The 25,273-nt window shown below is 39.4% G+C and overlaps 2 protein-coding genes across 6 annotated transcripts; both read left to right on the top strand.

The window, feature by feature from the left end:
- Positions 1-1,103: 1,103 nt before the first annotated feature.
- On the top strand, positions 1,104-14,763 carry pdxdc1 (pyridoxal-dependent decarboxylase domain containing 1). 5 transcript variants are annotated; one of them, XM_059557395.1, is made up of 24 exons: positions 1,104-1,176; positions 2,160-2,235; positions 2,372-2,440; positions 2,615-2,689; positions 3,409-3,558; positions 4,174-4,363; positions 4,516-4,584; positions 5,346-5,424; positions 5,530-5,614; positions 5,746-5,794; positions 5,898-5,999; positions 6,130-6,255; positions 6,358-6,408; positions 7,255-7,299; positions 8,764-8,824; positions 10,076-10,146; positions 10,280-10,385; positions 10,802-10,973; positions 11,238-11,356; positions 11,448-11,569; positions 11,674-11,766; positions 12,857-12,953; positions 13,053-13,151; positions 13,257-14,763. In XM_059557395.1, exons 2-24 carry the CDS (start codon positions 2,162-2,164, stop codon positions 13,484-13,486), a joined length of 2,334 nt encoding a protein of 777 aa, XP_059413378.1. In that variant the 5' UTR covers positions 1,104-1,176; positions 2,160-2,161; the 3' UTR covers positions 13,487-14,763. The 5 variants fall into 5 exon arrangements, with proteins under 5 accessions (XP_059413378.1, XP_059413383.1, XP_059413371.1 ...); XM_059557400.1 differs by lacking the exon at positions 1,104-1,176 and adding an exon at positions 1,378-1,419 and having other exon boundaries at positions 2,162-2,235; XM_059557388.1 differs by lacking the exon at positions 1,104-1,176 and having other exon boundaries at positions 2,162-2,235; positions 3,412-3,558.
- Positions 14,764-15,100: 337 nt separating this feature from the next.
- Positions 15,101-23,922, top strand: gspt1l (G1 to S phase transition 1, like). The gene is made up of 14 exons (XM_059557421.1): positions 15,101-15,554; positions 18,723-18,764; positions 19,621-19,875; positions 20,420-20,453; positions 20,547-20,624; positions 20,781-20,961; positions 21,212-21,366; positions 21,474-21,614; positions 21,980-22,073; positions 22,316-22,396; positions 22,486-22,659; positions 22,776-22,865; positions 23,027-23,195; positions 23,289-23,922. The coding sequence occupies exons 1-14, from the start codon at positions 15,350-15,352 to the stop codon at positions 23,339-23,341; spliced, it is 1,752 nt and encodes a 583-aa protein (XP_059413404.1). The 5' UTR covers positions 15,101-15,349; the 3' UTR covers positions 23,342-23,922.
- Positions 23,923-25,273: the final 1,351 nt, after the last annotated feature.

A 25,273-nucleotide genomic window follows, 5' to 3' on the forward strand; every position in this document is an offset into this window, starting at 1 on the left:
TATTTAATTATGAAGGCTGAGCAATTTGAATACATGGTGAATAACCCCTGTCATAGTCACTCAAAACCGGGACGGCAATTCTAGTCACATTTCTGTTTTGTTTCACTGTAATGTCACATTTTCCTTAAGGGGGCGTTTTCCCCCACTATACCCTGTATCTTTTCTAAGTCGAAAAATCAAACCTCGCCTAAACGAATCGAATAAGTCTGTTTCGAACATTTCAGATTCGTAATAGAAAAGTAAATTATGAGTTATTTGAATAACAGCAATTCTACAAATTAAAATTATTAAAATATATTTACAACTTATTGTTTGTACGACAGTTTCATCCGCACACGAATCTGATTTGTTTTGGTGAATAGAAAAAAACATGCAAAGTCATGACCGAGCGCCAACCTCCCGCTCTCTCTCGTGAGGCCAATAAGGAAGTGACTAAAACTGCAATTCATCGACTGGCCGCTTGAGGCTGGCTGCAAAAGGGAGTCAGTCCCATAGACTCCCCATGTTAAAATGCCCAACTTTACAGCAGGAAAAAACATGTTTACAGCCTGGTTCAAAAAATGATTTTGGTCTAAATAGCTAATTTTGCCCTTCATGACAACTGTGAGGGGCGTGGCCACTTGAGTGACAGGGAGATTGCCGCTGCTGACACTGCCGGGGCGCTAGGTGGGCGTGGCTACAGCAACTAGCTCCCGCCTTTTTGCCCATTTTTGATTGTCCGGGAGAGTCGCGCGGTGACGCGCTGCCAAGATGGCGAAGGCCCGCTCTACACACTTTAGGCTTCAAAAACTCTCTTCAGTAGTCTACGGGTGACGTCACGGACACTACGTCCATATTTTTATACAGTCTATGGTCATGACTCATGTGGATTATTATTATCATTATTATTATTATTTTGAATATTTTGTTTTTTATTTTTAGATTTTTATTCGTATTTACCATGTTTTTATGAGCAACAACAAACTGAACATGGACAGCTTACTTTTATTTAATCATAAAAGGCATGTGATGACCCTGGAGATGTCAGAGACCACGTGATGACGCAAAAGGGTTTTCGATTTATTCATTTTTGGAACGAACTGTTCAAAAGAACCGATTCGGCTCGGCCTCCACACCACTTCACTGCATCATTACCATAGACTGTATAAAAACAGATCATTACACGTCTTCACATTGAGGAAGACCCGACCGAGGAGCTGTAAAAGGGGGCGTATGTTTAGGCTACGTCAGCGCTGCCAGCGTGGAGCGGCATGACACCAGGAAGTAACACTATTCAATTGACTGCACAGTGTATATCGAAGAGAGAGGGGACCTGAGGATTAGCTTCCTTAAAATACACAGCACGCGACGACTCACGGGGGACACGCAGAGTCCCTGCGACGGGGTTTTTAACATTGCACGGATAAGCCGCATGTGAAGGTAATGTAGGACAGCGTATCATTCCCTGAAGGACTCACTCATTTGATTAAAGTACAGGAAGCTTATTCACTGTCATTGCCATCATTTGTATTAAATATTTGCCGTTAGTGCGTGGAGCTTGATACTCGCTGTCTTCTTTAAACGTGAAAGTTCCGCTGAAGATTGAAGTGTTAATAGATGGTGGTCTGCAGACCACTTTCATGTGCAAGTTTCAGCCAAAAAAATCAATTGTATTGCAAAATGAAGTTCTGTGTTAGAACAGGATGCGCACGAGGACATGATATTAAATTGTTCCTTGTCTGGACAAGGTGGACATACCTGATGAGTGCTAGTGTATTGAAATGAGCCTTGTCATCCGACAGGTTTTCGTCTTTAACACGCCCGACACATCCTGAATGTCAGGAATTATTAGTGCAGAAGTGATAAAGCACGAATTAAGACCGCGCTGCAGGCTCATTTTACACAAATTAGCACAGTTTACAAAAAGACCAGTGTTTGTCTAGTCTGCAAATAGTGTTTGTGCTATTTATTTTGTGCTTAAATGTATAATTATCACAAAAAGACTGAGGCCTAAATGTTTCCTCCTCTCACAGTCAGCGAAAGTGCCCTACAGGTGAAATGTATGAGCCTGATGTTACAAGCAATGTGATATACAGCCATTGTCATCAAGTTTGCCAGTTCTCCAGTGTTTCAATGCAGTGCCCTTCAAACATAACCATATATATTTACTGTGTAACTGTAGATGATGGACCCTACACTTGCTGAGATGGGAAACCATCTCTCTGATGCCATGAAGATTTTGGAAAGTGGAAAACTGTGAGACTTCACCTTTCATATTGAAATTTTTTCAGTAATTGCATTAAAAATGGCAATGCTTAGCTATCTTTGTTATGTTGACAGTATGTCCATAGTTTAGTTTCACATATAACTGATGTTGTTGGGATGGTTTCAGGGAATCTGAACAGGGCAAAGAAAGAAGAAAGTTGAGTTGGAAAGACTTTCCAGGACCCTTGCAAGGAGAGTGAGTGAGACTCCAATACTATAAATCACAGTTTACATTCACACTGTTTCATGTCTTGCTCTGTAACTCTACCCTGTTCATTTTAAGGCATTTTGTGGGTTTTTATAGTCAGCGCATATTAGCTATAAAACACTTGAAGGCCTTTCTTATCCTTTTTCCATATTTGTCTGACAGTGGACAGGATGTTGTCAGCATACTCCAGCTTGTCCAGAACCTGATGCATGGAGAAGATGAAAAGCAGGGTCATCGGTAGGTCAAAGCATGGACTGTTTGTCATCCTAAAGCCTAGAAATGAATCTCTTAAGAATTATGAACAAGTTTATAAGAAAAATATATTAATACTTTTATTCGACAAGGTCAAGGATGCATTAAATTGGTCAAAAGTGATGGTTAGGATGATGTAAGATTTCTATTTCAAGTTAATGCCCTTCTTTTGAACTTTCTGTTCATCAAAGAATCCTAAAGAAAAGTACCACAGATTCCTCAAAATCTTAATCTGTTTTCAACATTGATATATTTATTAAGCATCAAATCATCATATTAGAATGATTTCTGGAGGATCATGTGACACTGAAGACTGGAGTAATGATACTGAAATTCAGCTTTACGTTATAGGAATTAATTACACAATGTAAAGCAGTTATTTTAAATTTTGGTTGTTTGTATTGTTTTTAGTGTATATATGCAGGCCTGGTGAGCATAAGACACTTCTTTCAAGAACTTCTTACAAAAAGAACATAGAATTCTTTAGTAAAATAAGATCTGTGTTATATATTATTTGTAGAACAAAATGGAAAGTTTCGAGAAACGCCGTAAGCCATATTTTACTGATTAACCAAACCTATGCTGAAGTATTCTTTAGGATTGGTGTACAAATTGACGTCAAGAGCGAACAGCTCCATTATATTGCACCCAGAGCATGTGTAAACCCCTCTGCGTGTGTCATAAAACTATGAACGCCTGTTCAGCAGGATGCAGTATGTCGGAGAGCAGGGACACATGGCTCTACTGGGACACAGTCTGGCTGCATATATTTCTGTCCTGGAACGAGAAAGATTGAGAAAACTGACCACACGCATCCTGTCAGATACCACTCTCTGGCTCTGCAGGCTTTTCAGGTATGCTCAAGCTCAAATGTGGTTTTGGCGGTTTCTCTTCTCCCTGTCATACACACACTTTTAAGTGATTTAAAGCTATTTTTAGAGATGTGTGTAAGAGCATTAATAATAGGCTCCACCTTTGGTTCACCTCAGCAAATGTTATTGGCAGTGTCTTCACTTAAAAAGCTTAGCCGGCAAAACATTGATCTTTTCATTAGAACAATGACAGATTTAATGCTGAATAAGAGTGGACAAGGGGAATCTTTATCTCAGTCTGTTTTTCTTTCAGTGTGCATCTATTATATTAAATAGGTGCTTTTCCAATTTTATAAGATGATTTTTGAAGTAAATTACTATACGGTTTAACTTTTTCTACAGGTTTTTTTTTATGGATGCACACTGATTTTACAATTTTGGCTGATACCAATAAGCAAAAATTATTTTCGTATAATGTCCGATAAATGGCCAATATTAAAACTCTAAAGTGTTTTGTCAAAACAATATAAATAAAACACTACAAACTAATACCAATAATTTTAAAGATTGCTTAATTTAGACATCATAACGTTATGATGAACAGAATAAAAATGCATACCCAATTTGAGATATTTCAAAGTTAATTATTTTTCGTAGATATGAGAATGGCTCCGCATATTATCATGAAGATGACTGTGAGGGGCTGGTGAAGATGTGTCGGCTAGCTATTAATACTCATTATGAGGACTACGCTACAGAGGGCTTTACAGTGCTCAGCTCTAAACCTCCTGTGATTTACCAAAGTGCTGCGTCCAGACCTGGCCTGGGACAACATCTCTGCAGCCAGGTACAGTGTCACCTCCATGTCACACGTCACTGCTGCAGGATCAGAAATGTTATATTACCTCACTATATATAAAAAAAAAAAAAAGTGTGTGTTTATGTGAGGCTGATACTGCTTACTTTGATTAGACAATTTTTTGTGTGTTTGTTTTTCAGCTGGGACTGCCTCTGTCAAGTCTTTGTATTGTGCCCTGTAACACCATGTTTGGCTCGCTGCACCAAATGGTAGGAAGTTGTCCCTTGGTGTTTCCATCACCCTGTTTTGATTTCAATTTTGCGCATGCGTTAAATTTGGAACTTTGGATGGAAACCTGGCTAGTGTCACATGATCCTTTATCATTGTAATATATTGATTTGACAGTTTTAAGGTAAATAGACAACATTTGTATTAGGAAAGTTGTTTTAGCCTTAATTATTTATATTAAAAAGTGTCACCTAAGTGTATTTTCGCATTTGTCTAGTATTAACCTTAAATGTCTTCTATAGCATCTTGTTAATTGTATGACTTTTGTTATTTATTGAGTTTTCGCCATGAAGATAGCCTTGCTGCTGACATGATGGTGTTAAAAAATGTAATATATAAATAGACTGCTGGGTTAATGCTCAAACAATTGGTATCAAAGTTAATATTTTTTATGAAAGCCGTGATCATTCTTTTCAGGATTCTTTTAAATAGAAATCATTTGTAACATTGTAAATGTCTTTACTATTACTTTTGATCAATTTAATGAGTCCTTGCTTAATAAAGACTTCACTTTATAAAAAAAAACAGATCTTACTGACCCCTCCCCCCATTAATATTAATACAAGTAAAAAATAAACAAGGAATTTGACTTAGTGCAAATACAAAACACTACAGACAGTCACATGTAACACATTAAATTGAAAGACAAATGACATTGAATCATTGTTCGAAAAGTGCAAGTAATGAGACAAGTGAAAATGTGTTGAAATGGTGTGTTTTTCACTAACCTGTCTTTGCACAGGATGTTGCATTGCTTGACAAGCTCATCAGAGATGATCGTGAATCAGGGAAGCTTCCATTGCTGTTGATAGCAAATGCTGGTCAGTCTGCTATTAGACCTTATTTATTGAAGCAGTATAGCTTTTGCAAGCATTTGTTGGTTGTCAGTTTTGCATGAAGTTATTAAAATTAATTGAATCTCTCAGGAACGCCAGGTGCAGGTCACACAGACAAACTCAGTCGTCTGAAAGAGCTCTGCGTTCAGCACAACATGTGGCTCCATGTGGAGGGGTTGGTATTAGCTGGTCCTGTTTTTGAAGTACCACTTTTACTTGATTCACTTTTATACATTTAAATAAACAGATTTGATGTGTATAGTTAATATTCACCATATAAATTGCTTTTCTGTGCAATTCTTTCAGGGTGAACTTGGCAACACTTGTTCTTGGTCAGGTTTCTTCTACTGTCACAGTATGTTGTTTTTTTTTTTTTTTTTTTTTAAAAGCACAAATATGCCCGCATTTGTTTCCTTTTCTAAAATATGTGCTGTTATTTTCTTCCTCTCTCTATCAAGGCGGCCACCAAGTGTGATAGTATGACTTTAACTCCAGGGCCGTGGTTGGGCCTGCCGGCTGTGCCTGCTGTCACTCTTTACAGACATGAGGATCCAGCCCTGGTAAGATGGACTGTCATTTTAAACACCAATCATCCTTTTACAGCACGTCATATGAAAATGCAGTCAAAAGATACGACTGTACTGTGTGCAAAACCTGATGCTAATTATCCTCCCTGCCGCTTGGGGGCAGTCTCTCGCAGCAGGTCTGACCTCTAGCCAGCCAGTGGAGAAGCTTCGGGCTTTGCCTCTCTGGCTGTCCCTTCAGTACCTTGGGCATGATGGGATTTTACAGAGGATTAAGCATGCCTCGCAGCTAGTGAGTACCCTGCCAACTTAATTTAGATAATAATCCGATGCACTGTACTTTAAACACAAGAATTAATCTGACCTTGTTGGGAATTGATCTGTTTCCCTGAAGAGTCAACAGCTGTTGGAGCATCTGAAGACACTGGCTTCAATAAAAACCTCGGTAGGTGAACTTGTCTTCATCCATTTAGCTGTGTATTGGCACAGAGTCTTTTAGTGTTACATCACAATCACCACAAAAAAAGAATGTGAATCAAATTGATTTTGAAGCTACTGCATATTAATGAATATTTCCTATGTCCTGAGTTGGTGTTGCTTCCTTTATTTAATAAATGGATAGTTCACCCCAAAATGTCGTTACACATCCCCAAGTTGTTCCAAACCCATATAACATTCTTTCTTCCATTAAACACGCACGTTTTGAGGAATTTCACATTTTTCATACTTGCATATAATGAAAATAAATGGGGACTGGAAAGTGATGCTCCTTAAAAGTAGCATAAAAGTGGCCCACTTGATTTGGACCTATATTCCAAGCCATACGATAGTTTTGTGTGAGGAACCGATTGAAATATGACATTATTCATGTATCAGCTTCCCTCAAATGGCACCACAAAAAAAATGTTTGGTAGGAGTGTTAAATAAAGCAATAACTATTAAAATAGTTTTCACTTATTGAAATAAAATATAAACATTCGAAGAAAACTTAAACTCGACAATGACCGAATTTACCTTTTTTGGTGAAATATACCTTAAAATCTCGATGACATCATCAGCACCTGGCATTTACAACCAGACAGTATCACCGTGTTAAGATATGCCAGCTGAAAATATTAATAAATAATAACACATTTGGTAGCTTAATGACACAACTCTTTGCACTTTATCTGGCAGCTTCTTGAAATTTTGTTCTTTTCTATCTGTCAGTGGCCCACTTTTTCCTGTCACTCAGAGCATCTAAGCTAAAACCTTAAAAGCAAACACCTCTGTTCTGTGTCACCACCATTAGGATGTCCTTGACAGTGAGGTGTCTCTCATCGAGGCTTTGCGCATGGTAAAGAGCAGAGTGTTCGTCATATGTATGTTGGCGGTGTGTTTTGTGAGCGTCAGCACTGTGTGCAGCTCTTATACTGTGAACATAGTGTGGTAGTGAGCGTGGGTGCCTTGGTTTCAGGATGTGGTGTCTCATTCCCGGGTCCCTCCCATCTCTGGGGGCTCGCTGCGGGACGTGCTGGGCTCTCTTATACTCTCTATTGTAGGTGGGACCAACCCTCTGCCTGCTTGATCCTACTTCACTCCTTCTCCCTTTCACTCGGGCTGTTTCTCCACCGTTCCCTCCCTCACCATGTCCACCCATAAATGCTGGTGCTTAATTTAAAGGCTTTTATTCGTGTAAAGGCCTGCCAGTGCTACAGGCATGTGCAAAAACATTTGAGAAATGTCACTTCACAGAGCTTGATGACTCGTTGGGCATCAATGCTGGACCTCGCTTTGGAGCAATGATGCAGCATCATGGGAACTGAGCAGAAATTATTAAAATGGCCCTTGTGAGAGATGGAGCAAAATTAAGCGGTGATGTCTTTGTGTGTAATACTAACACTTGTTTGTTCAAAATAAGGCTTTGTTTCCTTAATTTTTGTAAGTGGTGGTTAGACATTTGTTCATGAAAATGCCCATTAGTCATGAAGGAAGCATTGTTTGATAATTATAATAATGGGCATTTGTCCTGTAATTTAACGACATAAGCTTTTCTTGGTTATAACCAAGGTTCCAGCATCATATTGATATTCCAGCAGCACAAATGCTTGACTTAAGATCATGTGCCACATCGTCCAGATCAGCGGTTCTCAATTCCAGTCCTCCCGACCCCCTGCTCTGCACATTTTGCATGTCTCTCTTTTGTTAACACACCTGATTCAGATAATCAGCTCGTTAGAAGTGAGCTTTGTTCATGAACTGTGTTCCCATTGACATGGTCCCTACACAGTGTTTATTGCTCCCTACTCCCTGAGCAGGGAATATCTGTTGAAGTTTACTTAACTTCTGAACATTCATTCATAGATTCTCAGTGGGATTATCATATACCTCAGTAAATAAATACAATTTAAACTAATGTCTCGCACACTTCAATGAACTTTGAATGGAACATATACGCTCGCTTCGAACTGGAATCATGGTGGAATATCCGGTGATGTCCACTTCGCAGGGCACTTACAGTACATTTGAATAAAACAAATGTCTGAAGCCATAAGAGAGACAAATGCAAATGTGCAGAGCAGGGGGGCGTGAAGACTGGAATTGAGAACCGCTGATCCAGATTGACCTGTCAAACCAGTAGATAGCAAACAAGAAGCCTCTCCATGACATTTCATCACAACATTTAAATACTAAACCAATTTTGCATTAACATGGTAGTGCTCACAGCATGACATTAAGGCCTCCTGCAGTGAATGCTCATATGTGTAACTGGTGTTTTGAGAGCCTGTCCCCACCCTCTGTGTCTCTCTGATGTTTGTAGGTGGAGGATGAACTGAATTCTCCTGTGGTGGTGTTCAGGTTTTCACAAGACAGCAGCACTCGTAAGTTTCCTTTCCTTGGTTGTATGTGTGTGTTTATGTAAACCATTCAAACATTTTTATGTAAATTGTTTTTTGAAAATGCTTATTTAGCAAGGTTACATTGTCATCCAAGATGATCATGTCTTTCTTTTTTAGTTGAAAATAAATAATTTTTTGAGGAAAACATTCCAGGATTTTTCTCCATATTGTGGATTTCAGTGGTGGCCAATGGGTTGAACATCCAAATTGCAGTTTAAGTGCAGCTTCAAAGGGCTCTACAACATCCAAGCCGAGGAATAATGGTCTTATCTAGCAAAAAAAAAAAACAGGTCATTTTATTAAAAACAAAAAAGGTTTATATGCTTTTTAACCACACATGCTCATCTTGCACTATCTTGACCTCACGCATTACGTAATCATGTTGGAAAGGTCACATGTGATGTAGGTTGAAGTACCAGCCCAGTGTTTACAAAGCGAACATTCTAGGAAACAGTCAAATGCTCTTTACCAAAAAAAAGGATTTTTGAATTTCACTTAGAACCCTAACCACCATAATTTTTGAACTGGAGTAAACAGACAAAGCGTTAACTGTGCGTGACGTTTCACAAGTGATTATGTAATGCATGAAGTAGCATATCACAGAGCTAGTGCAAGAAGTGTTATAAGAAGGCAAGAAGGTTATAAAGTATCAAAATATTAATTTTTTTAAGAAAATGGCCGATCGTTTAACTAGATAACCCTTATTCCTTTGCTGGGATCGTGTGGAGCCCTTTGAAGCTGCATTGATTCAATTCTGACCTTCAAAAAACTGCAATTTTGACCTTCAACCAGCTGGCCGCCATTGAAGTCCACTATATGGAGAATTATATAACTTATATTATAAGACTGATAGAGCGTAACGGCTTGATTTAAAAAATCTTGGTTTGTGTTCTACTGAAGAAACAAAGTCACCTACATCTTGAATGCCCTTGGGGGAAAGAAGATAAACATAAAATTTCCATTTTTGGGTGAACTATCCTTTTAAGAAAACAAATCTGCAAATAATTGCAATTGCAGATTTCAAACATAGAGGGCAACAAAGAGGCAAAACTTACTGACTGCTGCTTTAAAGTGGCAGTAAAGACATTTGTTACAAAAGATTTTGAATAAATGCTGTTCTTTTTTTAACCTTCTATCCATCAAAGACTTATGAAATAAGGGTATCTACGAAAATGTTATGCATGTATATACTATAAGAGATTCTGACTAATCACAAAATGTTTTAATTTTCAGCCTCAAGTGGTGGCTCAGTAAAAGGCTATGTTGCGGGGGAAAGAGATATCCTTGATGCCCTTAACAGATGGGTAAATGCTTCTCTTTCTCTCAGTTTATTATGAGAAATAAGTAGGCTGAATTGTGAGCATTTATAATAGAGTGCCGAGATCATTTCCATACAAAGAAAATAAGTCATCGGACTGCTTTGATCTGATTTGACAGTTGGGCGAGCAGTTGGCGCAGCAGGTTCCCCTAAGTGGTGTGGATGTGGTTGAGCTGGAAGATGAGGGCACTTGTGTTCGCTTCAGCCCCCTCATGACCGCTGCGGGTAAGACATTTGGGAGAATGCTAACACCGTGTTCAGGCCTAAGCCATACTGACTTAAGAACTGGAGGCATACATGATAGAGCTAATTATATATTTAAGAAATCCTGGGTTATGTGCAAGTTCTAGACATTTTAGCAAACCTATATTAAATTGGTGCAAGGAAGAAATCAGAAGAAATTGGCTAGATAGATTTCTGACATTCTGTTTAAATTTCCCCAAATAAATATATAAATAAAGAGAGAGAGGACTGAGAAAAATAATTCCACAAAAAAAGGTGCTTGAGTAGACTATTCTCTATCCTTGTGCAAAGATATAAAAGTATCATTGATTTTGTGACTTGTCAGTTGTATTGCAGTGGTGAGATCCAATTAAAGTTAACATATCATACTCATAGGCTGTGTATGTGTGTGTGTGTAGCTCTAGGCACTCAGGAGAACGACGTGGCTGCACTGGTGGAGAAGCTGGGAGAGATGATTCCGGTGCTGAGCTGCACCCTCCGCTTCAGACAGGACTTCAAGGACGAGGTTCTACAACAAGCTTCACTCTCGTACATTGAGGACCAGAGCTGGCCTGGTCTTGGAGTTGTGAGGTGAGACTCTGGAGTCAAACCTGCATCAGTTTACAGCAAATTTGACATTACATTCATGTATTTGATGGATGCTTTTATTTAAAGTGCATTTGAGATATACATTTAGTCAGTTTTGTGCTTTTTGGAAATTGAAAACGTGACCTATTCTGCCAGCTGAGCTAAAAGGATACAGTGACCCTGATATCCTCCGTTCCTCTCTCGCATTGTTGTAAGTTTCCACAGTGTTAAACAGGTTCTTTTTGTTTGTCGTTTGTTTTTTAAAAGGTATGAGGCCAGAAGCACAGACCTGGATGAAGACAAGAGACAATACAGGGGGGAGAGGATCAACAGTGACTTGCTTAAGAAGCTGATGGAGCTGGATACTGACCTCTACTTCTCTGATGGTAAATTCCTGATGGTCCTATGATTGACAGTTGTAGAATTGGTGTAATTCACATGAACTCCGTGACCTCAAAACTTCTGTCTTGTGTGCAGGTCCGGAGTTTTGTGAGGAGAAAAACTGCATATTCATTGGTATGGCAACAGAAGACCTGGATGTGGCAGAGTTGGTGGAAACTATAGTATCTATCGGAAGAGACATTGAGGAAAGTGGAAAGGTTTGCACTGACTTTTGCTTTGAACGGGTGTTTAATAATGGAAGCAGAAAATGAAAATCTGAAACATAAGGAGATATAATGCATCTGTGTGTTTTTGTGGCTAGTTTTTTGAGAACATGACGGAGGTTGTGAGAAGAGGAATACAGGAAGCTGAGCAGCAACTTCAGAAAGCAAATGAAGAGAAACTTATGGAGGAGGTGAGTAGGGTCCATAAGTCCGAGATCACAAGATCTTATTCAAACCTGTAAAATACACGAAGAAACTTTATGGCATAAAGTGGTCGAGAAATATTTAAAGGGGTCATGAACTGCCATTGTTTTTAGTTTTGTACTCTAAGGTACAGTTATTTTATCATTATTTTTACATCCAAAAACAACATTTAGAAGTAATAGGATATTTTCTTTCCTGTCCTTAACTCTCTCATCTGAATCTCCATCTGAATAGCCGTGGTGGATTGTATACTCGGACGTAAATGCCCACTGCTATGATCCACAGTAAAATGAAGTGAACGAAGGACCAAGTTCTTACTGACACAGTCTGGATCTTCATTAAAAATAAAGTTCATTCACTCTTTTCTAATGTTAGGTTCAGAAGGAAGGCATTAAATTACATTTAGCAGACGCTTTTATCCAAAGCGACTTACAAATGAGGACAATGGAAGCAATCAAAAACAACAAAAGAGCAATAATATACACATGCTATAACAAGTCTCAGGTAGCTTTAACACAGTACACATAGCAAGGGCTTTTAAATAATATAATAAATAAAAAGAAAATTTATCGTTTTGTTTCTTCGTAGACCTGCGCATTCCCCTCTCGGTATTCACACTACATGTGCAAATCAGTGGGCGGGGCTAAACTGGCAGCAATGTAGAAGTAGGCGTTGATCTTCTTCAGCAGAGGCGGGGTTTATCCACATTATTACATCATAGAGTAGAACATTCCGCAAGCTGTCGTTTTGGCAGATTAGCTTCAATAAAAGCTGTTTTTAGACTAATGAGAGTGTTTTGAGTTCTGGAACTTACAGGATGTTTTTATAGTACAATGACCTCTTTTATGTCAACAGATCAAGGGAATTTTGGTTTCCACAGTTCATAACCCCTGACCCCTTTCTTTCACTTGATTTATTTCAATATGTGATATTTTGCATGTGACTCCATGCGATCATGATCAAGACAAACCAAATACTAAAACATTCGGAAATTAATTTTCAGTTTCAACAATGCTGGTTTTTATCATTTTAATAAATAGTTTTGTGATGAAATCATTACAAAATGTTTCTTTTCAGGGTGTGCTTCGACAGATCCCTCTGGTGGGCTCTGTGCTCAACTGGTTCTCCCCTGTTCAGGCCTCTGTCAAAGGAAGAACTTTCAACCTAGCTGAAGGTATAGATGTTTTAAAGTTTGTAATGCACAAAATTGTCCAATAAATAACAGTTTAGTTGTAGTTTTCAGGTTTTTATAGCATCTATTTTACCTCCATAGGTTGTCTGGACAGCACCGAGCCTGTTTATTCTGTAAAAGCCCAGATGAATAAAGAAGCCTCCCTTGATTCCCCCAAGTCTGTCACCAAACACTTTCCAGGTAACGCTAAGATCATTGTGACCCTAATTATACCGAATTACTTTGTGTCCACAAAATAATTAAATTGACAGAGCTCTCAGGTTAATCAAACCATGTGATTCACAGGCCAAAAACTCTTCCGGCGTCACGGAGCGGGCGCAGACTCGGTCAGTGATACCAGCTCTGTCAGCCACCTCGAAGAATCGTTCAGGGAAACGGCACACGTGCAGGCCATCGATGCCGAGGAGGCAGAGGTTCCTCAGGAGCATCACGTCCACATAGAGGCGGAAACGGCTTTGTCAGACCAGCGTGTACCAGAGGGACAAGAGACCGAGAGTGTAGACACCCTTAGATAAGACCACTCCTAAAGGGATGTCCCACAGGTTGGCTTTGTCTCACAGAGGAATATGCGTCCGTGACCTTGATGCCTTGAGCAACCCACTCTTGAAATTAAGGAAAGAAGCAGCTTTAAATGCAAATAGCAAAACACTGGAATCTCATGGAAATAATGTCTTAGTATACGTCCCTTTTTCTTCTCGTAATCAGTTGCACATTTTTAAGGTTTCGGTTAATCATATATTATAGGATCTCTCCTCACAGTTCTTTGTGCTTTGCCAGTATATCCTTCCATGATGGCTGACACGGCTGTTACGTTTTGGTGTTGCATGCTTATCTTTGTCATCTATAGGCCTGTCTGACAGGTTTTTTTGATCCATTTATTTCCACACATTATTTACACAACAAAAGGGCTATCATGGCCTTACCGTCATGTACATTAATGTAAAAATTTCTTGTTTGTCAAAAGCTGGTCTAGCTTTATGTACTCTCCACTGGCAGACGTGTGAGAAGGAAGGTTGAGGCTTGAAGACTCATGCAGCTGTTTCTAATCAAACCATAGCCTTATTGCACTTTTATGTACAGAATGTCACACTTTAATCAGAACATCAGAATATTTATTTATTCTATAAATAATTATCTTTGAGGACATTAGGCTATTTAGAATTAAGTAACATTTGCTATAAAATTTGCTAAAATAAGATGAATAAATAATGATCAAATCAAATCAAACAGATATCCACCCAGCCCTTTAGGCTTTACCAGAAGTAAAATGATCATCATATACTGTTGTCACTGTGAAGAATGTTTCAGAGATGTCTCTTTTGATGTGTATGAAGGCTAAATATAATCTACTGAAATGAAGAACTTTATTTGTTGTTTACACCAATGTTAACTGTTTTTAAGCACATACAAAAAAAAAGAAAAAAAAAGCTTGCTACTGGGGAAATTATGTAGTTTCTTTTAGCATATGAATATTGCGTGAATAATTCATGGAAAGTAAATTCACTACAGCTAGAACACGTCCATCCATATTTTTGGGGAGTATAAAGTGCTCTTTTCGTAACTGCTTCCTTACTGAATAATGTAATTGTAGATCTGCTCATCTTTTCAAAATGATTCTGTCTTAACTGGTGCAATAAATCATTGTTTTTTCTTTTTCTTTGGGGGAGATAAGTGCTGACTTGAAATGTTGTGTCAAAAGTAAGAATAGAGTGGTTTTTATAATTACTATTTTATTTTACAGTGAGCAGTTATGTAAATGAAAATAAAGAAAATGGTACTAAAACAAAAATAAGAGCTTGGAGTTTTTTTTTCTTCCTTCCCCAAAACGCTGAACTTTTACATAATTTAAGCAGTTAGTTAAAACGGGTGCTTTATCACATCATTAAAATTATTTTAAAATAAGCTTCAAATACATTTTAAAAGCAAATTTAAACACTTCAAAAACATTTTTAGTTATATCTATTTTATACTTGCGGGTAACGGAAATATGTTCTTTAGTTAGTAAAAAAAAAAAAAAAAAGGTCAGCAAACGACCGGGTTAATCCATAATGCGGAAATGTAGTTTATTATACAGACCGCACGTTCTTTCAGTACCAAAAGCACTACATTTCCCAGAATCCCATTCGCTGTTGCTCCGCGAGGTCAGGGGAGTCGTCAGCACACACGAGGAATCATTTCGAGTGCTTAGTCAAACCACCCTTTTCTCTCGCCCCTCGCTGAGAGACACCGGCTGTTTGATTTCTACCAAACGGCGGGAAGGCCACAGTCCACTAACAAAGTTTTCACGACGCACGGGGTGACATTAACAGCGGCTAAGGCCGGGCACGAAAGTGATCTAGTCCGTGGCTTGAAAGCGTGTGTGTGGAGCGGAGCAGCAGATGGACGCGATGGAGGCGATAGACACTGCTCCTGATTCCTGGGATCAGGAGGACGATGGCGAGGCCCAGGTCGACGTGCAACTTTCCAACGATTTTTCTACCAGCCTAAACGTGGACGCAAAGCCTTTTGTCCCCAATGTGCACGCCGCGGAATTCATCCCGACTTTCCACCAGAAGAGCTCCACGGAAACGGTGGAGTCAGCGGGTGAGTTCCCGGTTATTTAAAGACAATTAGCCGCGTTAACTGTTAGCCGCACACACGCTTGTTCGCGTGAGCTTAGCACGGATGCTAACGTACACCAGAGTTACCGTCAACGACTCGAAGCGGAAACGGGCCAACGTGTAATTTGCGATTTAACAAGCTGAAAAACTTTCTTGACGTGAATAAAGAAGTGTTCAATAACACCGTAACCGTTGCTCGTGCTAGAAAGTGATTTAGTTTAATGGAGACTTTGTGTGTAGGTACTTGTAAAGCAATTTTAGACGAATAACAATATATAACTTGATGATGATAAAGATTTACGTGTATTCGGTTTAATTGTTTTTTATTTATTTAATTTGTTTATTTAATTGTTTTATATTAACATGTAAACTTGCACAAAGGATACTTGCGTTTGGTTTGCATAAAAATATCATCAATACTGATAATCAGTGGCCTGGAGTTTCACAAAAAAACATTTTTCCCCATGCTTGAATTCTTTGTTTGAGGTGCCCTTTTTGGCTGATTGTTTAAGGGTGGGTTTTGTCCCTCGTGCTGTCTTCCTGCAGACGTGGTGTACCATTATGTGTTGTGCTATTATACTGTAACACTGGAAGACAGTTGTTGGTCTGATCCGCTTAAATCACGACGCTAGGAAACTGGACATGTTCAACATCATCAGTGCAAATACAGAAGCATTTACCACTGATATCAAGGCAGCTAAGTGTTTTCACTACAGCAAAGTTTCTAAACTCTTACCTGAAGCCTTTGTGTCAGCTGTTGTGTTTGAATACATTGTGTTTGTAATGATCAGTGTAGCGTGTAATGAAGGTAAACGCTGTGATCTGATCTGCTTATTAAACTTTTCCATGCTTATTTGAGTTAACTCTCTTTGGAGAGCAATTTATGGTACTCAGACTATGTTTTTGATTAGACTATGCTTTGTGTAAGTGATCATGTTACAAAATAAAATGTCCTTTTGGACAAAAACATGGAAGTTTTTTTGGTGATCCATTAAACTGTTTTTGTCTTGCCACAAGTGGAAGATATGCCATTCAACAAACTCCCATTACACAGAGCAGATTGTTGTCTGTAGATGTGTTGAATGTGGTCATGCAATTTCCCTTTTAAGATGATTCATCTTATTACTGTATTTTCCGGACTATAATATATTTTTTTCATAGTTTGGCTGGTCCTGCGACTTATTTATCAATTTATTTGACATGAACCGAGAGAAATGAACCAAGAGAAATGAACCAATAGAAAACATTACCGTCTACAGGCGCGAGAGGGCGCTCTATGCTGCTCAGTGCTCCTGTAGTCTACACTGAAAACTGTTAACTGAAATATTAACTTAAAATAAACTGAGAAAGACTGAATGCAAACAAAATGCCCCCAAAAAGAAAATCCTATTCTACAGATTACAAACTGCAGATAGTAAAATATGCAGCCGAAAACGGTAATCAAGCAGCAGAAAGAAAGTTTGGCGTGAGTGAGAAACTTGTGAGGGACTGGCGTAAAACAGAGATTACTCTAACTCAAATGCAGAAAACGAAAAAAGCTAACCACGGGCTGAAAGCAAGATGGCCAGAGCTGGAGGAATGAGTTCACAGATGGGTACTTGAACAACGCGCTGCCGGGAGAAGCTTGTCAACGGTGCAGTTGCGTCTCCACGACCTGGTAGTAGCCAAGGAGATGAATATAAATGATTTTGCTGGCGGGCCTTCTTGGTGTTACCGCTTCATGCAACGCAACCACCTCTCTATTAGAGCACGGACAACATTGTGTCAGAAACTGCCAGCAGACTTCCAAGCTAAGGTCAACAGTTTCCGTGAGTTTGTTGAAAAACAGGTTACTGAATACAATGTCACCTGACCATATTATCAACATGGACAAGGTCCCCCTCACATTTGACATCCCCATGGGCCGAAGTGTCGCAGAGAAAGAGCAGATAAGTGTGAATATAGTGACAACTGGTCATGAGAAATCACACTTCACAGTGGTGCTGGCATGTTGTGGAGATGGATCGAAATTGCCACCGATGGTCATTTGTTAAATGGAAGACCATGCCCAAAGACGAATCTCCCCCCACAGTTGTCGTGGCCTTGAATGAGAAAGGGTGGATGAATCAAGAAATTATTAACATTTGGCTTACAAAGTGCTACACTAAGCGTCCTGATGGCTTCTTTAAAACACTTCTTGATGGACAGTATGCGAGCGCACATAACGCCACAATTCAAAGATAAAATGAAAGCGTGCATCTCCATACCTGTCATCATCCCTGGAGGCTTAACCAAAATACTCCAGCCACTCAACATCACGGTGAACCGGAGCTTTAAGGAAGTCTTACGTCGCCTGTGGGAGGAGTGGATGGAGAGCACAGCTTCACGGAAAACGGGAGAATGCGCCATGCAACTTATCAGCAAGTCCTTGGATGGATCGACACAGCATGGGCTTCAGTGACAACCGAAACCATCCTGTCGGGATTCAGAAAGGCCGGAATAACTGGAACTGATGCGGAGTCTGATGACAGCCCTGCAGAAGAAGAAGAGACGGCGCTTCATCTTCCTCCGGAGTTGGCGGAGTTGTTCAGAAGCGACACAGAGGATGAAGAATTCAACGGATTCAGTGAAGTGGAATAAGATCGCGGGAGCTTTGTGAACTTGCTTAGTGTTACCGGTAACTGTTGGACTCACTGGCTTGTGTTAATTTTAGCCTATTCAGCCTTCCAGGTATGTTTTTATGCTATTATGTAGCTAACTGTTAATGTGTTATGTTAACACATTCAGCCTGTTGTTCTGTGTACTATTGTGTACTGTTAGCTGAATAACTTGCCTTTCCAGATTACCAATATCTGTTCTTGATCTTGGATTTTAAATAAATTAAGTTAATATTTCAGTTAACAGTTTTCAGTTGTTTTCAGTGGTAGGCTACAGGAGCACTGAGCAGCATATAGCGCCCTCTGTAGACTGTAATGCTTTCTCTTGGTTCTTGGGTATAAATAAATGCGACTTATAGTCCGGTGCGACTTAAATGTTTTTTCCCTCGTCATGCCGTATCTTTGGACTGATGCGACTTATACTCAGGTGGGACTTAGAGTCCAAAAAATACGGTAGTAACTAGACTGTCCTGTGTAATAACAGCTGTAAAAAGAAGTGTCTTATATTCGTGCAGGTCCCGATGCAGACGCCAGTGTGGAAGTGTCAGAAGCTGAGGGTAAGTAAATGCTGAGACACACAACCACAATTTGCTTCACATCCCTGTAATAATGATGATAAACATACAGATGAGTCTGTGGCTAGTAACTTGTGCTTGCTCGCGTTCCAGTTTCCAACGATCTAACACACGTCCTGTTCACACCGAGATGAATGTTTCATGTGAATAATTCAATGTGATAAGCATTTTACTTTGAATTAATATGTTAATGCTTCTGTTTAAGTGGAACTTAACCAGAAAAAAACCTGTTCAACCGATACAAACCGTGCTCTTGCTCATACGCTCAAGAGCTGTCGCCATTACATAAAACCAAGACTTGGTGGCACTCATGAGCCAAGTATTTAACCAGATTGTGGTGTATTTAGGTAAAGTTTGATAAACACCAAAGTGAAGGGAAAAATTTAAATCTAAACGTCTGTTGGAAACAAATATTGGAACATAGTGAGAAGCTGGTATCAGAAATGAGGAGTTGCATAGCGTGAACTGGGTGTTTCTTACTATCTACTCCAGTGCCACCACTGTCAGAGAGTAAATGTGCATTTTCATTCATCCTGTTTGCCATTTCTAATGCATTAGATTGAATTTTCTTGCTGAACGTTCATGTTGGTGAGAACAGACCTTCACCCTTCTGACAGGCACAAGGAGAGCTATTTTGTTTGTTGTTGTTTTTTTTATTACTGTGTTTTCATGTCATCTTGATTTCTACGTTTTGTTGTGGTTCAAAAATAGCTTTTAGCCACAATTATGTTGACACCAAACATAGCAGTATTAGTCAGAACGGAAACGACTGTTACTGCTCAAGATCAACAGTGATTGGATAAACAGTGTAAAGTGATCATGTTGACTTTGACATCAGCTCCGCCCATGGAGAACGGCGATGCAGAGATGGCATCAGATGACACCTGGGAGCAGAAAGGGAGTGAGCCCAGCCAGGCTGAGGCAGAGCCAGGAGGCAGCCCTGGAGGAGACGGGGGTCAGGCTGGAGAAGACTCCCCTCAAGAGGAAGGAATGGAGGAGGAGGAAGAAGTAGTGCCAACTCCTAAAGTAGTCCCCACACAGCCAAATGCCCCCAAGAAGGAACATGTTAATGTAGTCTTCATTGGCCATGTCGGTTAGTGTTTGCATACTGCATTTACATGATATATTCGATGCCAGTGTCCAGTTTAAACTCCTCCAAAGCTGTTTACTTTTTAATATTAAGGCCAGATTGAGTTTTAGATTTAGATAGACTTCAAATAATTTTTTTTTTTTTTGTTTATAGACTTTTCTATTGTTCACTTGTTTTGGATTCCTTAATATATCGCTGGCGTTATGCTATGTTATAATATGTATCTTGGCAAGATCTCCGTGCCATTTCTTAGCAGTTTTGGTGTTTAATTTTTTTTTTTTAGCTTCCATTTCAGTTTCTCAAAATAAGCTGTTCCAGTAACGTCAGAGTTTCATTCATCTCATTTTTTTTTTGCACTTGGCTCTAATTTGCTTGGATTTGTTATATAACCGCTTAATTATTAATCAGTTACCCCCAAGGCATCTGTTCATACATATCTCAAGAGCATCATGGGGAACACTTTTAACATGTCTTTAGAGAACAGAATTTGACCGTTTTTATCTGTCCTGGCCTCACCCTGTCTCTTTCTTATCTCAATTTCCTCCAGATGCTGGAAAGTCAACTATTGGAGGACAAATCATGTGAGTTGTTGATTTTGCCGCAGTGTTTTAAACAGATGTTGGTTTTTCCGTCCCATGTTTCTTGATAGCCTATATTCTGCCCCTCCTCCACAGGTATTTAACAGGAATGGTGGATAAACGAACTCTGGAGAAGTACGAGAGGGAAGCCAAGGAGAAGAACAGGGAAACTTGGTAATTAGCTTAGTTAAGTTTATTTACCAGAACATCTGGTGGGCAGTCAAACACATTCCCTCCAAAAACAGCTGAAGCTCATAACACTGCAGTACCTTTTTTTTGTTTTTTTTGCCCAAGGTGGAGCAGTTTTTCATAGTTAATGGTTTTCCTCAGGTACCTCTCTTGGGCCCTTGACACAAACCAGGAGGAAAGAGACAAAGGGAAGACTGTGGAAGTCGGACGTGCATACTTTGAGACCGAGAAAAAGCACTTTACCATTCTGGATGCACCAGGCCACAAAAGCTTCGTACCCAACATGATTGGGGGAGCTTCTCAGGCTGATTTGGCAGTGCTGGTGAGTCATAGCATTGAATAGGCACTCAAAAAGAGCCATGAGAAATATCCACTCATGCTACCTGCATGACCTCCATAGGAAAAAAGCCTCTCCACTGCTGAGCTGTGAGCAGGTTGAATGTGTTAATGACACAGTAGAGGGCGCTATTTGTCTGTCTCAAAAGGCTTGACTTTCACTGGAAGACCAGAAACTTACTGCCTGTTCATTCACTTCAGTCTCTGAATTCATTTTTCATTATTTCTATCTGAAGGTAATCTCTGCAAGGAAAGGAGAGTTTGAAACGGGCTTTGAGAAAGGAGGCCAGACGCGGGAGCATGCCATGTTGGCCAAAACTGCTGGAGTCAAGCATTTGATTGTACTTATAAACAAAATGGATGATCCAACAGTGAACTGGAGTCTGGAGAGGTCAGGAGATGAACATTTATATACAGAGACTGTTGTTACTGTATTTTATTTGGTTTTGTGAAAAAAATGGTATTGAGCGTTAATCTGTTTGTACTGTTTGCACATAGGTACGAAGAATGTAAGGAGAAACTTGTTCCGTTTTTGAAGAAAGTCGGGTTCAACCCCAGGAAAGATGTTCATTTCATGCCGTGTTCGGGACTTACTGGGGCCAATCTGAAGGAGCCAGCGGAGTACTGCCCTTGGTATACGTAAGTGCTGGTTTGTGGTTATTCAGTTTTTGTTTGAATGCTTTTTGACAAGTATATAAAAAAAAAATCACTGGCTTTCAACCTTTTTGCCTCCAAGCCATCCCTTCTAAGATTAAATATTCCTCTTGTGCTTCTATAATAAGAATTAATAAGCTCAAAAATATGATGTCAGTTTATTATTGTACTTTCTCCTATGTAATATTCAAATTTAGTTCTATAACCATAGGCTTTATGGTACTTACTGGGGACCCCCTACAACTTGGCTGAGATGTCCTGATTGTCCAGGGCCCCCGGTTAAGAACCACTGCTTTAAATATCATAAAAGTACAGAAATAATGTGTCTCGCTTTTGTGTATTATGGACAGAGGGTTACCATTCATTCCACATCTGGACAGTTTGCCAAACTTCAACAGATCAAGTGATGGACCAGTCAGGTTACCCATAGTAGACAAATATAAGGTGCGTAGAGTGGAGTGGAGGAGAAGGGAAAAAATATATATATATATATATATATATATAAATGTCCCCCCCCCCTTGTTATCTTGAACTGTATACTTTGAATATACTTTGAAGTTCATAATACATGACTTTGGTTTATTTAGCCATTTTACTTAAAAAAAAAAAAAAAAAAAAAAAAAAAAAAAAAATTCTGATGTCCCTTCACATGGTTTAAAAAAAAATTGCTTCTGGTGTTTTTGCAGGATATGGGTACTGTGGTATTGGGAAAATTGGAGTCGGGATCAATCAGCAAAACTCAGCAACTTGTGATGATGCCCAACAGGGTAAAATTATTGTCACTTGAGCCATTAAAACGTCAGGTTTTGTGGAAAGAATTGACTGGCAGATCTGTGACTGTCTCATCTGTGTGCAGCACACTGTGGAGGTGCTGAGTTTGCTTTCTGACGATGTTGAAACCGATGATGCCAGTCCGGGAGAGAACTTGAAGTTGCGACTGAAAGGCATTGAAGAGGAGGAGATCTTGCCAGGTTTCATCCTCTGCAACGCTGAGAACCTTTGCCACACTGGGCGCACTTTTGATGCCCAGGTCAGTGAACTCCACTGTAATTAAAAGAATGATCCAGCTTCAATACAAGTTCAGCTCTATCAGTATGATTACTGCAGTACTACATATTAATTGTGCTTTTGTCTCTGTCATCTCAGATAGTCATCATTGAACACAAGTCAATCATCTGCCCAGGTTACAATGCAGTTCTTCATATCCACACCTGCATTGAAGAAGTGCAAATTACGGTAATGGCTGCAAATGTTTTTTTTTTTTTTTTTTTTTTACATTTAGTATTTGTGCAGAAATTCTCTTATGACATAAATCTGTGGCCATAATGGATGGGTGCCCTCATTTACAGTTAGTTCTGTATCAAAGTGGTTTAAATGAGCCTGTGGTCCCTTTACAGGCCTTAATCTGTCTGGTAGACAAAAAGACGGGGGACAAGAGCAAAACGCGACCCCGCTTTGTCAAACAGGACCAAGTGTGCATTGCTCGTCTGAGAACAGCTGGGACCATCTGCCTTGAGACTTTCAAAGATTTCCCTCAAATGGGACGCTTCACCTTACGAGATGAAGGTGAGGGGACATTATTGGCAAAAGCAGCTCTCTAACTTGTCGTTAACTTGGATTTTCAATTTAAATGTGTTTTGTGAATGTCTTGTCTTTTAGGGAAAACCATTGCCATTGGAAAAGTGTTGAAACTTGTTGCGGAGAAGGACTGAAAAGAACGATTGGTGGTTGTGAAACGACTGACCGAGGCGGAGGCAGATGCTGCTTCAGCCGCAGCACACTTCATAGCCCTCCTGTCCTTTCTCCTCTCCACCTCCCGAAGACCAGCTTAAAAAACTTCTCTTAAAGAAATCTGTTTTTAAGCAAATGAAAATGAAATCAAGTCCACATGTGTCAGCTTTCTCATATTGAGAGCTCAGCGATGCCATTGTTTTAGGTTCTCCCCCAATGACCTGTTCTTCATCAGTCTGCACATGTTAAATGGCAAGAGAAACTTTCTTTTATTTTATTTTTTATCATTTTTCTTTTTGCTTCCATCAGAGAAATGTAATGGCAGCAAATACAGTAAACGTATGTGGACCAAGATTTGCTTGTTAACAAAGTGATTTATGAGCAGTAATGTTTGAATGATTAACCAATGGAAACCAAAATGTTAATATCTTGGTTGTACATGTCTCCCATTGCTTATTCCCATTTTGGTTTCTGTTCACATAGCGTTCTTGCAAAGTGCATGAGCGTATTCACGTTATTAAAGCATCTTCTATGACAATAAAATATAAAACTGGGGAAAAAATTTAATTGTTGAACTCTTTTGTTCTATATGATGGAGTTTCTTCTTTAAAAAGAAAAAAGAAATAAATGTGATAGAAATTTGCTTAAACCTTTATCTCCTGTCCTGTTATACAGATGTCTTGGTAACCCCTTTTTAAAAAAAAAAAAAAAAATGCTTTCTGTGGTGTTTCTATATTTCTCCTTTAACTTGGACTCTATTTCTATTTTTCATGTTTAGTCAGATAGAAATCCTAAGTATTATGCATTACTGATTCCTGTATCACTGAATACATTGCATGTGCAAACTGCAACAATATTTTCAGTGTTGGCAGATGTGATGGGTTCATTATGAACTATCTAGCCCTTTGCACAAACCGGTTGCGATGTGATTTTTGTATTTGTGGGTGCATTTGCTCAAATAGGGCAGTGTGGTCCAGCTCCAGATGTTCACACTGACACACCCACAGGGAGTGGCTTTCTCTGCACTGTATTTTGTGGGTAAGTACAGTAACTGGCAGGCAGAAGTGGAACAAGAGCTTCTGTATAACCATTGATGGTCTCAGAGCTTTCAAAGTAAGTGTACTTCATTTTTTGATTTACAAAGTTTTTTTTTTTTTATAAAATGATTTTGAATGATTTTTCTATAAAAGCAATATTTTCAGTGTCTATTTTGAATCCTCTAAGGCTGAGTTTATATTGATAGTCTTACATTTCTATAGGTCAAGATGCATTCCAACATATCTGCTGTGCAGACGGAGACCAATGAAGCTGGTTCATGTCCTGGAAAAACTTCCCACAAAGGAGTGAAATGTGGCTGGAGTCACTTTAAAAAGCCAGCGCTGGCCATCATCATTGGGGGTCTTCTCTTTGGCACCGGCACTGCTCTGTCCTTGTTGTACTTCACCCAGGTGGGCAATGTGCCCTATTTAGTAGGACCTATATTCTTGTCCGTGGGGCTGATGTTCCTGGTCACTGGACTTGTCTGGGTGCCTGTCATCAAGCAGAAGATGGTCCATACAGCAATGACCCAAATGAGCCATGGCAGACCTCTGCTACCTGAGCAAGGAATTCATACACAGTCCTGTGTTACCATTTCATAGAAACTCTTGAGCTGAATGTTTGTTTTATTTATATAATGTTTCTTTCATCCTCTTGAAAATAGATTTTTTTTTCTTCGTACAGTCTAGATGTGTCTCTTGTTGCAAGTGTTTTTTTGTTTTGTTCCTGGTAAATCCCTACAACTGGATTAAAATGGCTTTAAATGCTCACCGCTGATGTCATCAGAGGTCAGAATTAATTCAGCCCAAACTGAATAGCAGATATATGCAGAATAAGCACATATTTAGGTCAGCTCTGTGTGTGAGAGAAACACA

This window comes from Carassius carassius, chromosome 1 (assembly GCF_963082965.1).
Source record: "Carassius carassius chromosome 1, fCarCar2.1, whole genome shotgun sequence".
Lineage (NCBI taxonomy): Eukaryota > Metazoa > Chordata > Actinopteri > Cypriniformes > Cyprinidae > Carassius > Carassius carassius.

Coding starts and splice junctions, on each gene's coding strand:
- pdxdc1 (XM_059557395.1), top strand. CDS start 2,162: ATGATGGACCCTACACTTGCTGAGATGGGAAACCATCTCTCTGATGCC. Junction 6,000..6,129: donor GACATGAGGATCCAGCCCTG/GTAAGATGGACT, acceptor GCTTGGGGGCAG/TCTCTCGCAGCAGGTCTGAC. Junction 8,825..10,075: donor TTCACAAGACAGCAGCACTC/GTAAGTTTCCTT, acceptor TTTAATTTTCAG/CCTCAAGTGGTGGCTCAGTA.
- gspt1l (XM_059557421.1), top strand. CDS start 15,350: ATGGACGCGATGGAGGCGATAGACACTGCTCCTGATTCCTGGGATCAG. Junction 19,876..20,419: donor AGTCTTCATTGGCCATGTCG/GTTAGTGTTTGC, acceptor AATTTCCTCCAG/ATGCTGGAAAGTCAACTATT. Junction 23,196..23,288: donor CTTCACCTTACGAGATGAAG/GTGAGGGGACAT, acceptor CTTGTCTTTTAG/GGAAAACCATTGCCATTGGA.